Genomic DNA, 16204 nt, shown 5'->3' with positions numbered 1-16204 from the left:
ATAAAATAGTCATAGTGAGGAAAACATTAGCAGTAAGCATCAAAGGGTAATGTACAAGAGAGGGTGCAATATTCATATATACATACATTTTATTTACAATAACATGGTGTATCGCTTCTTAAGGGTAAGATTATGTAATTATTAGTGTAAAGGAAAAAAGTTAGTCAGGGTTAGTACAGGAGCATAGCCAGTGTGTCTTAAGAAATAGTTTCAGATTCTTTTTAAAAAGTGAAAAAGAAGTCTGAGTTGCGAGTTCAGTGGGTAGTAAATTCCATAGCTTTCCAACAGTAAAAAAATAGTATTGCTGTATGCCTGAAGCATGCATGTTTATATTGTATTCTGTTATTATATTTTGTTGTAATATTTTTGTTAAGCTTATTTACATATTTGTGAGCAATGTAGTACTTAAACTTAAGTTTGCTGCTTGTACCTTAATAATGTTCTTTTTGTTGTGGAGTCAGCCATAATCCCGTTTTATTTAATATTTTTATACATAGGTTGGTTTCTTCAAAAGAAACTTAAAACACAAAATGGATGAGTGCAATAAAGAGACTTGCGAAATGGATGAAAATGAGGAACAAAATGCAGAAGAGGAGAAGTGTCAAAATGGTGAAGTAAAAGAAGAAAAAGCCAATGCAGAAAACTAAACAGGCAAATGTGTATGAGAAGGCACATTATAAAAAAGACTGCATGTCCCTTGTATCGTGTATTATTAATAATCCAGTTTCTCCTCATTATGTGGTATGCTACAAGAAATTATTGTCAGCATTAATTTTGCACTGCATTATGCAGCAACAGTGTAATTGTATGAAATACAATATCATGGGCTTTTATCCAGAATGTACAAACAATTTCCTGCAAGAAAAACATTTGTTACCTCAAGGTTCACATATCTTTCAGTAGTCAACATATATTTTAGGGGCACGGTATGCTTGCAATAGATATCTGCTTGAAAAGAGGGCAGGAACAGAACATTCAAGTACAGTACTTTGTGCATACTTCCATTTGCATTACTGCCATATTTTAATAAATTTCCAAGTCAGAAAATTGCAATAAAATGTAATTTTGAAGAACTGAGACTCAGTTAAATTGTGCATATTAAATTGGTTGACTAATCATCAATGTCAAAGTGACAGAGAATATCCTTGTTCAAGTGGTGTTTGACTGTGAAAGCACTTTACTATGTGTACTTTTAATGACTGTAGCTTTGGAAGACTGACATATTTTTAATTTCACTTTTTATACTTTGTCCATGTTAAATTTGTAATACTCTGAAACTAATACAAAGGTATTGTTGGGGGATTCTGTACTCTAAATATACTTATTGTGATGTGCATAATGTCAAAACAGATTGATCGACATTATGCACATCAACTCCCTACTTTGAATGAACTAAGAATTAATCTTAACATTTGCAAAACTTAAAAAAAGACAAAGAAAACATTGTTTTGTTTTTTTTTGCATGGGTGGCAAGTCCCCTGCACACTCCACATACCCTGCTAATTATATATTCTAACTCTGAGATTGTACAATCGCCAGGGAAAAGGGTGTATTCCCCTATCTCGGGATTGTTGATCTTGTATGCCTGTTGACTATCAGTTTAGTTGACCAAATTGTGTCGATTAAACAGATTTTTTTAAACACCTTTATTGAATTATCATTTGTGACATAGGCAAATTTACATTTATATAAAAGTAATCAAACTGTATTAACAAGTTCACCTTTGCAGACTTTATACTTCTACTTCACATATATTGTTATATATATATATATATATATATATATCATATAACCTAAGCAGCATTACATAAATTATTAATTTCCTGACGTTTTTTTTTTTTTTTTAAACAAGAAGCATATTTATTAAACCATCACTTGTGACATAGGCAATCATACATGTATAAATAAATGAAAACAAACCACACAAACACAATTCTAGTTGCAAGCATTTTACATAACAAAACCATACTGACACACTCCCAGTTGCAAACATTATGCATCACTTATAATCTATATAATTATTTTCAGTCAAACATTACATAGTTCATTTAAGTCCTGTCATCTTTTAAACCTCATTCCTCCACTGTATTTATTGTTCCCACAATTCCCATTTTTCCTATGTGGTTTCCTCCTACCTTTTTCTAAAGATCTCAATTCCAGTTGTTTATCTCTGCTACTATAGTCAATACTTCTAGTGTAGTTGGTTAAGATTTCCATTTTGTAGTAATTGCTTTTTCGGCACCCACCATAATTAGACACAGCAAGGCTTTACCATGTCTAGGCAATTCTACTTATGTATTATACCTCAGAAAAATCATCTCCCTCATCACACTGTACACCAAGCATCATCTTGCAGGGAATCCATAATGTCCGCTATCTCACAGCATTCCCAGAAAATATGTTCCCAATTACCTCTTTCTTCCCTATCAGGCCTCCAACATTTGCTATCTACCTGAAGAAAAATTCTCTGGAGTCTACTTGGGGTATAAAAATATCTATGTAACATTTCCAAGCAAAACCCCTAAATCTTCTAGATTTTGTTGCATATTTGGGAGACAAACAGATATATATATGGTTTCACTTTATAAATGCCAGTATCTCGAGACTATATAGCCGAAAAGGCAAAACACCTAAAACCCAAAACCACAAAATTCTAAATCGCGAACGTAAACACACCAAACACCACACAACACATACACCATCCTCCCCACTTTACAACAAAACAAAACACACACAAACACAACAATACAAACAGACAAACTTACCCTACATATAAGCAGGGGGGCAAGCCCCCATGCACCTCCCCATGTGGTGGGCTGTGCCCCCCACAACCTTGCTACTTATATATACTAACTCCGAGGTCACACCAAACAGAGAAAGACAGTAAATTGGCCACTACACACTCTACAATCCCCTCGCACACACATCACATATGTACAAACACCACTACTTTCAACCCTTGCACACTCATACTCTTACCTACCTACCCTAACCCACACCTAAAACTTCCGAACACACTCACATATACTCAAATCCCTACCCAAAACCCTTAAAAAAATATTCAGTTAACTTAATCTCCAACCATATACACACCACATCGTACATCAGGCACACAGCATATCCCACTTCACATAGTGCACCACCACAACTGCAAATTCGACATTTCCAGATTTACGGTTATGGTGTTTCGCTCTTTTGGAAGTTCGGCTTTATAGTCCCGAAATAATGAAATTCAACATTTCAGTAGTTTGAGATTATAAAGTGAAACCACACACACACACACACACACACACACACAAATATATATATATATATATATATATATATATATATATATAGATATAGATATAGATATAGATATATGTAAACAAACACACACACACACATATATAAAAACACATGCATATCTCAACTTATTCCTCCAGTCTTATATAAATGTCATTTTTGCATGTGCCATATATTTTTGAATGCAATGACTGTTTCAGCCCTATTACAACCTCATAAAGGCTGTTCTGTTTTAATTATCTATCAACCTTTCTGTGTATTATTTTCATGTCTGTTGTGAGTTACCACTTTAAGCTTAGATTGTGTTTCTTTGTTTTCTTGATGTATTTAAATGCATCTATGTCTTTATTTTCCAATGCCTTTTCTCAAACCTATCTATGGTAAAGGTGATAAATCTTTCATTAGCTTTGCATATGAGCCTGGTCAGACTTAGGAGTCTGTAATTGCCTGGGGTCTGCGGAAGGTTCTCCATTATGCAGGGGAATGACTGTAGCTGTTCTCCATTCACTTGGTACAAAACCTGTATGGAGGCTGATATTGATAAGTGTTCTTAGGGTTGTGGCTAAATAGTGCTTCATGCTACTTAAGATCCATCCAGGGTTATTGTCAGTACCTATCCATTTAGTATTTTTTGCTTTTGATGGCACTTGTAGGCCTTGGTATTGTGTGATAGCTGGAGGTGAACCAGTTTCAGGTATATCTTGACAGACAGGCTGAAGGGAGAGAGGGATAAAGTTAGAGTTAAAATTATTGGCCTGTAGGTGGCTTGTATCTTCAGTCTCAGTATAGGTAACATCATTCTCAATCAGCTCAGTGAATTGCTGCATTGTGCCATTAAAATTATGAACATAACTAAAAATGCCTTTTGATTGTCTTTGGATTAGGTAGCTATTTTAGCCTCAAACTTGGCCTTGGTGGATTTTATTAAGCGCCTAAGTGACAAGGGCTGTAACATTGTGGGAAAGTACAGTTTTGTAAAATCTTACCTTAATGATAGATGTCCTTGCTTTCACTGCTACAGTATTCTTAACTGTATGGGATTCCCTGCCAGGGAAGCCCAACATCAGGCCAGTCTTCCAAAGTCTTCTGAATTTAAAAGATGTGCTGAATGTCACCATATGCACCCTGTATTAGTGTAGGGCATAAAGTTGACGTTCAGGCTTACCAAAAACAAAACTGATTGCCCCAGGAGGAACACTAGTAAACGAACCTAAGCGGTAATGTGTACATGAAGGTAAATTACTACGGGGATGGAGGGAGGGAGTGAATACTGCAGTACTGAAGGCAAGGGTATCTGTCATCATGGTAAGAATTTATACAACTCCTACTACAGTATTCTTAACTATATGTGAGAATGCCAAAGCTCAAGAGGAAACTTGGGAAGAGGAAGGGGCAGAAGAATCCCCTAAAAACCATGAAGAACTGAACTAGCAAAACCAGCCCTAACTCTAGAGAAACCGTCCAACTTGTAGTGCTGGTAAAGGTATGCACAGAAGTCCAGGTAGCCACTTCAGGAATAGAATTAGTATCTAAGCCTTTAAAAAAAGCACCAGAGTAGGCCACAGGACTAGTAGAATGAGTCATAACTGAAAAAACAAGGCTCCTAACAGAAGAAAATAGCCTTAGAAATCCAAGAAGAAATAGTCTGCTTGGATACAGCAAGCCCCAATGATCTAGGGTGAAAAGAAACAAATAACTGATCAGACTTTCTGATAGCCTTGGTCATATCGAAATAAACTCTAAGTTGCATATGCATGCCCAAAGTATGCAGCACCCTCTCACTGTCAGTTTACGGAGAGGTGGAGAAAGAAGGCAGATTATTAGACAAATGAAGAGATAGCTCATTAACTACCTTCGTCATAAAAGAAGGGTTACTGTGCAAGGACACTGTGTCCTCATGAAAAGTCAAAAAGGTGGACAAGCCATAAAGACCTGCAACTCAGACACCTGTCTGGCAGAAGTAAGTGCTAACAAATGAACAGTCATTCCAGGAACTATGTTGCAAGGAAACTGAAGCAGCAGGCTCAAAGGGAGCTTGAGTCAAATTCTCCAAAACAAAATTAGGATCCCAGGGAGGAGGAGCAGGCTTCCTGGGAGTTCTAATATTAAGGACACCTTTAAGCAATTGTTTCACCTCAAGTCTAGCAGCTAAAGGAGGAGAAAAAGGCAGACAAGCATAGATAGCTGATAGATGGGCCTTAATATCAGAACAGGCCAAATTAGCATTGAGCAACTCACACAAATAAGAGAGAAGCAAAGGAGCATCCACAGTAAGTGGGTCCAGGTTACAAGAGAGACACCAAAAAGAAAACCTCTTCCATTTGGATAAGTAGGATTTCCTAGTTGTAGATTTCCTGGCCTCCTGCAGGACTTGTAGCACATCCTCAAAAAAAAGGTGGTAATGGGGAATCAAAATCATATCACCCACAGTGTCAGTTGAAGCGTAGACAGGTGGGGATGAATAAAAGATCCCTTGTCTTGTGTGATTAGATCCACCCTGTGAGGTAACTTGTGATGATTGCCCCTGGCTAGATGCTGAAGAAGAGGGAACCAGTGGTGTCACTGACAAAAGGGAGTCACCAACAAGATTTTGGGAGCATCTTGTTGAATTTTGAACAGGACTTTCAGAATGAGAGGAAGAGGAGGAAATGTATAAGGAAACATCCCCTACCAAGAGAATGAGGAGTCCACCTTCCATACCAGAAGACCTGGAACTCTGGCACAAAACAGAGGAAGTTGTTCCGAGGGGAGGCAAAAAGATACGCTTGAGAAGTGCCCCACTGGTTGATAATGTCCAGAAACACATCACTGTGAAGCATCCATTCATGGGACTGAGTTAACAACCTGCTTAGAGTTTCTGCCACAGTTTTCTTAATGGAAAGGATATAAATTGCCTGAAGAGTCACTTGACACTTAACAGCAAGATCCCGTAGCAGAAGTGCCAACCGGCAAAGAAGATACAGTCTCATTCCTCCATCTTTGTTGATTGAATACCTTGAGAGGCCCTGGAGAAAAGAGAGACTGAAAGGGCTGAAGAACCAGCAGAAGAGCCCTCATCTCTATGACACTGATGTGCTTCTGCTAACAAGGCAATCACATCCCCTGTACATTTAGGGTGTCAAAGGTTGCCCCCTATCCCATGTCTGAGGCATCTGTGAATAATTCCTGAGAGGGAAGAGGGGGATGAAAAGGGATCCTTGGATTCAGAGACAACTGCTGAGTCCACCAGAGATGTTTCTGCCTGAAGCAAGGAAGAGGAGGAACTACTAATTCTGCAGGATGAGCATGTTGAAGCCACACTGACTTCAGAAACAACCAAACTTTCTCATATGAAGTTTGGCCAGAAGGAGTATCAGAATGGTGGATGCCATGAAACCCAGAACTCTCAGAAACTCCCTGGTAGTAATGGAAGAAAGAGGAAGAAGAGTGTGAAAGAAAAAAATGAGAGTCAACGCCTCTGGGGGGGCAGCGATGCAAGCATTGGCACCATCTGAATCCTGCAACACAGAAAGACATGATCCTGAGAAGAAGGCAGAGAAGAATTTTTGAAAATTTTAGTGAACCCCAGGCTGTAAAGAAGGGCTATGGCAAAATGATTTTTGTAAAAGGGTCTCTGGAGAGGATACCTGAATCAACAGGTTGTCCAAGTATGGAAATATTTGGATTCCTTGAAGTTTGCAAAAGGTAATCACAAGAGTGAGGCATTTGGTGAACACCCTTGGGACAGTAGAAAGGCAAAAGGGCAAAGCAGTGAACTGAAAATTCCAGGAAGCAACAGAGAAATGCAAAAACTTCCTGAAAAGAAGACAACTCAGAATATGGATATGAGTATCCTTGAGATCCAGAGACACCATATAGGCCTGAGGGAGTAAGAAAGAAAGAAAGCAGAATCTGAAGGGAAATCATCCAAAAGGAAGGTACCTTTAGAAAAGTTAAGAACAGCAAACTGCTAGCATATACACACCAAAACGTCTCTAAAAATAAAGTCCATATAGTAAAAAAGAAGAGGCTGATGGCTGCATTCTCCAAAAAAGGCCTTTACTAGTGCAAAACACAAGCGCTTTCACAAACGAGCTTCTTCAGGTGTACATCAAGCACTACAAAAACACACCCTTTATACCAACACACATAATCACCTGATCAAAGTTCATAATTACAAAAACTATAAAACCAAAAATATATATAATAATGATTTCTCAAATACATACATAAAATACATTCATACTGTACAGCTACATCTCATGTTTTTAGTTTGAGTCATTGGTTTACTTCATGAGAGCCTTAGACAAGGTGATGTCAGTAATATGACTGAAAATTTGGAAGCTACATGGATTATAAAATTGAGGAGCACTGAGGGGCACGGGCTTAATGAATGTATCCCTTTAAGACCTAGATTGAAAAGGAGGCCGTTGAAAAGATAACATTTTTTGAATATTAGCATAATGCTTTTTTATATATTTTTTATATGTATTAAATGAGCTTATATACTTTTTAGTATGAATGTATTTTATGTATGTATTTGAGAAATCATTATTATATATATTTTTGGTTTTATAGTTTTTGTAATTATGAACTTTGATCAGGTGATTATGTGTGTTGGTATAAAGGGTGTGTTTTTGTAGTGCTTGATGTACACCTGAAGAAGCTCGTTTGTGAAAGCGCTTGTGTTTTGCACTAGTAAAGGCCTTTTTCGGAGAATACAGCCATCAGCGTCACCTTTAGAAAAGTGTTTAGCTGAGAGAAGACTAGAATAGATCTCCAAGTGCCCTTTTTTCTGAACACTAGAAACAGTCTGAAGTACAACTCTTTCCCCCTTTGAGACATGGGTACCTTTTAAATAGTACCATGAGACAAGTGATCTTGAAGAACCTCTGGTAGATAGAGAAGATGTCCCTGAGGAGGCTGAGGAATGCCCATAAAAGGAGGACAAGATCTCTACACCATGAACAACCCTTGATGAATGGTCGACTAACCCCAAGAATCCTGAGTGATCTGAAGCCAAACTGGAGAAGAAAGAGAAAGACAAAGAGAAAGAGGATGTGACTGGGAAGTGACAGATAGTCGCACAGTGCCTGTTTATCCAGAAAGAAAGGCTTCACAGACCCCAAAAATGGAGTAGCCTTAAGCAGGAGGAGTCAGTTTGCCACTCTTCTTAACTTCAGTAGAAGGACATGCTTGCCTACGAACAAAGGTAGGCTTAGCAGGGTAGTTTCTCTGAATTTTGTTTTCACAGGAGAAATAAATACATGTTTAAGTTTCCGTAAGGCCTTACCTTATCCTGAAGGGGCTTAAACAAACCAGCAGCAGCTTCCCTAAACAAAAGTTTAGAATCCAGAGGTGCATCCACCAACTTAACCTTAATATCATCAGCTAGAGGTTGAAACCTAGCAAGAAAAGAGAAAATATTTTACCCTCAAAGTCTGGAAAATCAGAAGTAAGTTGACAGGCCTGATTAAGAGGAGCCAACACATATCTAGACATGTGGGTCTGATAATTAATAGGCCTAAAATCTAGGGTAGCAGAAGTGTAAACCTTTTTGTCCAACCTGTCCACAGTTCTGTTGTCCTTGTCAGAAGGCAGTAACTTGAGAGAAGGAAGCAACTGAGATGGCTTATCAAAGGCTACAGACACTACTGAAGAGTCAGCAGTGGGACATTTATATAAAAAAGAACAATCCTCAAGAACTCTATAAAACCTGTCAGAGCAGAGGAAAGAGAATTTGGCATCTGAGAGGTATTGGAGAAAGCATCCAATAAAGCAGCCAAGACAGGAGAAATAGCCGTAGGTTTAGGGTAGTCCAACTGCAACAACTCATAGTACCTTTTATAGATATCAGAGACCCGAGTACAATCCCCCTTAAAAAAGTCATCTTAGACAGTGTGTCCCCAAAGGGAAATTTCCTCCAAAGGAACATCAGGATTAATAGATTCCTCCTCTTCTGACCGATAGTCCAAAGGAGAAGAAATTTAAGTAGAATAAGTTAGGGATTTGTCAGCAGAATCCGACTCATCCTCAGAAGAATCCTGGTCTCTAGGCAGTTTAAGATGAATAGAGGACAAAGAAGGAGCAGAGACTGAAACCCCATGAGGAGGCTTTAAGGACATAAAGGTAGAAAATAACCCGAGTAAAAGCCTGCCACTCATGTTATGGATCCCTAGAAGCAGAAGAAACATGTTTAATGTTTTGTTTCTTTTTTAAGGGAACATCCTGAGAAGCTAAGATCCAGGGTGACAGTCAAGAACTGTAGCAGGAACATCTTCCCCAACTAGAAACTGAGGAACTCCCCTAGGCCCCTCAGAAAAAAATCAGCTGTGGTTCCCTCTGAATGTCTGAGATGGACACCTGCAAAGCCTGTTAGATCATACAGGCAGCCTGATCTTCACCAGCCTCCAACATGGTCGCAGCAGAAAATCTGACAACACATCCGGTAAAGCCTCTGGGCTCATAACAACTTCAGGAGAAACACCTGGCAGAGGCTGAACATGAGAAGATTTCAGCTGCACCTTTTTCACCACCTTCTTCCCTAATGGCTGACCCTCGGCATGGGTGATTCCTTCTATAGTATCTTTAACAAGTAGCCTAAGACGCTCATTCTCAAGATACAAGGAAAGGGAAAAATGTCTGCTGTCAAGGGATTTCAGAACAAACACCTGGCAAACAGAGCAAGACATGAAAAGCACCTAAGCAAAAAAGGCACTTATTGTGGTGGTATCTATGGGGAATCTGTCTCCCACACTGACATTTACCTTCCCTTGATGAGATTAACCTCAAGGAACACAAAAAAAAAACTAAAGAAAAAACTAAATCCCCAGTGTGGCACTTATCTTTCAAAAACAACAAACAAACATAGGAAGTCCCTGGAGAACACAAATGCATTCAACTGGCAGAAAACGGATGCAGGTAAACAGACCAACAGTGTAAAAAAACATTCAGACTGATGGCAAAGAAATTATGTTTTGGTAAGCCTGAACATCACCTTTATGCCCTAAGTTACATGGGGTGTGTAAGGTGACATTCTGCATACCTTTTATATTCAGAAGTCTTTGGAAGACTGGACAGCCATCTGGCTTTTGTACCAGGGAATCCCATATAGTTAAAAATACTGCAGCAGTGAATGTAAGGACATTTGTTATTCTTACTTTTGGTCAAAATTATTTTCGTTTTATTATAAAGCTTGTTGATTTTATGGTTCCATCATGTGGGTTTATTTCTAGGGTTTCGCTACACTTGTTTCTGCAGGGTGGTACAGCTGCATCTATGAAGGTGTTTACATGCCGGTGTAGTGTGGTGCTATAGATTTCTGCATATTCAGTGGAATTAACTGGGTTTAATGTGGATCTGAAGCTTCCCAGAGTATCACTTAAGAATAGGTACTTTGTCTTAAAGAAATTTCTAAAGGTACCTTGAGTGGAAGGGATCTTTTGTTTCTGTTTTATTTTGAAGAAGACTGCTTTATGGTAAGAACTGATGAGGATTTGCATATATGTACTATTATATATCCATATGAAGCCAATTTCAGCAGTCCTATCTATATTTTTTTGGTTTGAAATTTCTATCCTTAAGTTTCAGCAAAAGGCTCACTGCTTGTAGAAACTGCATACCTCAGATAGGTAATTTAGTGTAGTGGTGATAAAATGCATTTGTGACCCAGTCATGGCTGCAGTGAAAAAGATCTCATTATCAGCTCATTAGCTCATCTTGATTAGCGAACACTAGAACTGTCAGAGACCGTAGAGATGGCAAATGCACCCCCCCACACACACACACACACTCACCTGTAAAGTTGATCACAGTCATAAAAATATTCTACCACACTCACTCTGTAACACACACACACACACATTTACACAGCTTATTATGTGTGTCCATAGAGACATGCATATACACATCTTTACACATAGACATACTAACATACACCGCACTGCCATTTCTTTGATAAAGTTACCTGCACTTAGAACTTCACCCACAGACTCAAAAAACATATTTCTTTCATCATGGTTTGGTGTTTCCTACATTTTAACACCACTCTGGGACTATTTACAGGTTTTTAAATATTTTTATACATAATTTCTGAGTCTGACCACATGAGGTCCGGTGTCTTGAAGTAATTGTGATTGTTTAGTCTGCTCTAGGTATCCCACAATGCAGTGCATGTCTGCAAAAAAAGTACATCACACAGGCCTCTTTCTTCCTAAAGCTCATGTCACTGCATTGATTTTGCATGCATACAGTGGTGTCTTTCAGTCAGTTAATTTTAAGTAACATTTTATGCCATTCATTGACTACTTAAAACACAAACAGTGCAAATGCCAAAGAACAGACTTTCTAAGTGCTTTTTACTGCTGCTTCTTTTTAGAATGGCTAAATTGCAGTCTTTTGTGAAGCCTGAATTTTACTACTTTGATTCATCTCCCATCCCCCTTCACACACCTAACTTACTTAACTGTCAAAGTGCTAAGGGTAACTTAAGCTGTTACTTGCTGTGATTGACAGCAGGAGACTTGACTCATGTACTCTTTCCTTGTTCCAGACTTTACTTTCTCTATGGGTAGGGGAAATACCAGGAAGATGTAAAGCAGCAGGCTTTTCCAGGGTGGGATAAAAGTTTTTGAAAGTTAAACTACCACAGTACAGTAAGGTGCTGTTCTAGTGGAGAGAAACACTTGATTCGAGATATTTTAAATGCTGTATTTTTGTTTATTCATAGCAGGGACAGCAAATAGGGAGAAAAAGGACAGAGAAGTTGAGCATTTAATAACAGAATCCCATTGTTGCCCTTTAACGCAGTCTTTTACTTGTGTTCACTTTTTACTCCCAACAATAACATTTTATGTGGTTAAATGATTACCTGTATCACTTCCATTGTAAATTAAGAGCTTCTGGCATTTCTAAGAGAGAACATATGGCTAATTAGCATTAGCTACTCCCCTAGATTGTGAATAACATGTAGCTTTGCCCCCTGAGACTGTTCTTTGCACTGAGGCCCCTGTTAGTGGGAAACTTCAGTATCAAGGTGATCTAAAATTGGAAAGGCTTACCAAGCTGGGGAATAAATCTGTGCTATGGCTTCTTACTCACAATAAACTTTTTTTGAATTCCAGACAATATGTTGCTGTCATTGACTTCATCTTCAGTGAATGATATGCTGTCCTGCACCCACATAAACTGCAGGGCTAATATTTATTTTTTGTTACTTGAATACTAAGTTATTTGTTTTACTTTTGTGAATTGTACTCTTTGCAAGCATTTGTCACATATAACAAGAAGCATGTAGTTAGGGAAATGATCCAAACCACATCTTTACTTAAGAATATATGTAATAGCTTAAACTACTCTTTTCATAGAGAGTTTTATGTAGAAGCCAAAGCTGAGAATTCTGTTTAACAACTTTGTGCTGCCATTTTAACTAACCACAATGTAATTTTGCATGCCACAGATCTTTCATCTTGTGTGCTGTAAATCCTGCCTGGCTTTGCAACCTGATTTGGGCTGTGCTCTTAATCTTAGGAAGAAGCTGTGCTAAACCTTAAACTGGGAAAATGTAATTAGAACAAAAATGCATTAATTTAATGAGAAACAGAAAGAAAATTTAGTAATTAATTCTGGTAACTAAGAAAATTATCACCTTGCCATGGATGGCATTTTTTGCTATATTGCAAATGGGCAAAAGGAATGTAATTTAGTAAATATAAAAAAGAAAAAAAGTTAATTCCATATGATGTAAGGCTATAGTACAACAATTATATTCTAGTCTTTACATGTTTTCTGGCGCAAGGTTGCTCAATGCAGAAATTGTATATCGTGATTTGCATAGTCATCAGTTATTCTTGTGTACTGTAACTTCAATCTTTTAAACACACTGCCTAGCTCCAAGACTCACTGAAGACTCAAAGACGCACACATTTTCCCAAATTTAGATGATTGTCTCATCTTTACAGACTCACTTTTCAGCTGTCAAGGAACTTTTAGTTTCAACCTTGGATTTCAGATCAGTTGGCAGAAGTTTTGTACCATCCCTTCACACAAGATAGTATTCCTGGGATGTTTGTTGCACTCAATCAAAATAAAAGTTTTATTTTCCCTCCAGACAAACTAGAAATGTGCCAATACTTCATCTTTGAGTTCCTCTGCTTTAAACCAAGCATATACATAGCAATTTCTCAGGATTCTTGGATACATGGCATTGATGATTATCATGTTAGCCTTTTCCAGACTACACATAAGGAAATAGAATGGTACCCCAGATCAGGTTGGACTCAGTATCTACATTTTTTGAAATTTCAGATTCTAGTTCTAGGATTTGTGAAAATGAAAATTGGATGGTTAATAGACCAGATTGCTTGCAATCCATTGTCTTCCATTCTCTCTTCTGTCCCCACTCCAGTCAGTCACCTCATACCCTTTAGATGTTGCATGTGGAATGGTTTCAAAAGGGATTAAAGTGCAAGATCTGTGGGATCCTGTAGACAGAAAAAAGCACATACATGTCAGGAAGATGTTGGCTGTTATCAGTGTCTTGAAAGTCTTGGTCCTCTGCAGATTTACACAGACAACACCACAGTAATATGGTACATTAAAAAAAAAACATAAGGGTATCAAATCATGCCGTCTATGCAGACTGCCTACAATGGCTTGGGAGACAGCAAATGAGCTCAGTTTGACTCTTCAGGCTTTTAACATTCCTTCAGAGCAAAATCTTATTGAAGACAAACCCAGCAGGACCAGGATAGATGCTGACACATGGAAACTTCACCCTGGGGTCTTCCAAGAATTTATCCACCTGTGGGAAACACCTCACTCTATGATGTACATAGGCAGAGCAGATATTACCAAGTACTTTCTCTTCTTACTTGGTTAGCAGTTTTGCTGTATTGCTATGCTTTCTTTGCTTCTTACTTTTCTATAAGTAGCCTTTTTTTAATTTTTACTGCATAGAACTATCCTGCTCTTAATATTTTTTTCTGTTTCGTTTATTCAGCTGGTATTTTTATTTGTCTTTCTGTACTTTCTTATACTCCCTAAATGTTGTACATATCCCCAGCCATTTATATCCTTAGAATACTTTATTTATCCTTTATTTTGATTTCCATATTTGTTATATATAAATGTTGTGCTGGCAGTTCTGATTTATCCTCCACAAAGAAATTTTCATTCAGTAGCATAGCTTGGGTGGGATGTAGGGGGCAGCAGCTCTGGGTGCAGTGTGTTAGGGGGTACAATGGGCACATCCCGATCTCTCTTTTGTGCATACTAGCATTTTAATGCTGGTATTGCATTTGTGGCCAAAAGTGAGTGCTGTAGTGCTTTGTGTGGAGTATGAGCTGCAGCAAGTGACTGCTACTTGCAACAATCGGTTTGCTAGAGTTTAAAATATGAAAAGACCTTTTGTTTTGAAAGCAAAGTACTGTAGCTATTCACTTTAGGAGAAATTTTTTTTTGAGGAGCTCCAAATCAGGGGATGGCACCAGGCACATTATTAGTTAGCTACACTTCTGTCTACATATGGAATGCACAACACAGTGCTTTTTATTATAATCATGGGTTATCCTGGCTGCCATACCATAACTCTTTCTATGCAAAACATACATCTGCTTGTGAAAGTAACCCTTTCTTGTATATTTTTATACTCATTTATAGATATCTGCATATGTAATGTCTTATATTTGGCATTCTTCATACAAAAATTCTTTATTAAAATTAGTTCACTATGTTCTGCTAATATATTCTATATAGTTATTTAATCAGTATTTAAAAGATACGTATTCCATCTATAAATTTAGTTGCTTCTTTTCCATTTGATGCCATGTCACTGTAAATCTGATTTATTTATGCTGTATCTAAATCAGATTTTTGTTCCGTCAAACTTATGTATGGTTGCTACCCATATTTTTTCATTTGCTAAATATTTATTATGAATATTAAATTTTTTCAAGCAGCAAAGTTCATCACTACTGTCATTGTAGTAGTATAGTGACATGTCAATTTGTTTGACTTTCATTTCATCAAAATAGATATTTAAAGCATAATTTTGCCAAACTTATTATTATTATTATTATTATTATTATTATTATTATTAAAATACTTTGCAGTGCTGTTCTGGAGGGAAGCATATCCTTTGCATCTATCATGTGGATACTGTGTTACAAGAGATCTGTCCATCCATTACCTATATTGCAGTAGATACTTCTGCTTGGGGTCTAGGATGGTTGAAGAGGTTACAGAATTTTAATAATGCAATTCACCTGCATTATTCAAGTTACTGTTCCTTTAAGGACTCACTGCAAACTAAAGTGCGGGAACAAATTTTATTGGATGTCTTTAGGACATATTGGAATATAATATTTCATAATTTCACTTTCAAGACTATGTGTAGGATTCATAAAGTACACTATGTGTACATTTTGTGTACACTTTCTGAATTCAAGAACATCTTTAATATAATGCTTGCATTGTTTGTTCACTTAGAAAGGTATTAAATTAAGTGTACACATAGGTAGACTTTGTGGTAACCTTTATGAATCCCATCCTCTATTGTGTTTAAAAAATAGTGTAATCCCAGAGCAGACATAAGCAATTGCTACCTCTTTGAGGTTAAATATAAAAGGAGGAGGATTAATGGCAAATTATTGTAGTCTAAAACGATATCAGACTGCAGATATCTTATTGGAGCTTTGATGTAAAATGAAATCATTTAATAGATTTTTACTACCACATATTTAACACATTCAAAGTTGTCTCAAGAAGAATATTATAATACTTTGCTTTCCTGTGAAATTGATTTTTAAATAATATCTCTTACGATCACAAGTTTAGCTTTTATTCTTTTGTTACCATGCCAAACTCAGGATTCATTATGGGTGTGCATTAATACTCTTCTTAGAGTACTTGATTGCCTCTGTGGGTGCATTAATATCATTTG

General features: G+C 37.4%; 1 protein-coding gene across 1 annotated transcript in view; it reads left to right on the top strand.

Annotated features, from left to right (window-relative positions):
• The window catches only part of LOC122813657 (integrin alpha-X-like), a 3682398-nt gene extending 3681325 nt beyond the window's left edge, over positions 1 to 1073 (top strand). Inside the window, exon 30 of the mRNA XM_044086096.1 lies at positions 498 to 1073. Coding sequence (XP_043942031.1) covers positions 498 to 647 — 150 coding nt within the window. The 3' untranslated portion in view covers positions 648 to 1073. The remainder of the gene's footprint in view (positions 1 to 497) is intronic.
• Positions 1074 to 16204: the final 15131 nt, after the last annotated feature.

Source organism: Protopterus annectens, chromosome 10.part0 (genome assembly GCF_019279795.1).
Source record: "Protopterus annectens isolate FY-2018-M chromosome 10.part0, PAN1.0, whole genome shotgun sequence".
NCBI classification, from domain to species: Eukaryota; Metazoa; Chordata; order Ceratodontiformes; family Protopteridae; genus Protopterus; species Protopterus annectens.
The sequence above is the reverse complement of the archived record's forward strand: the minus strand, read 5'-3'. Positions and strand labels throughout refer to the sequence as shown.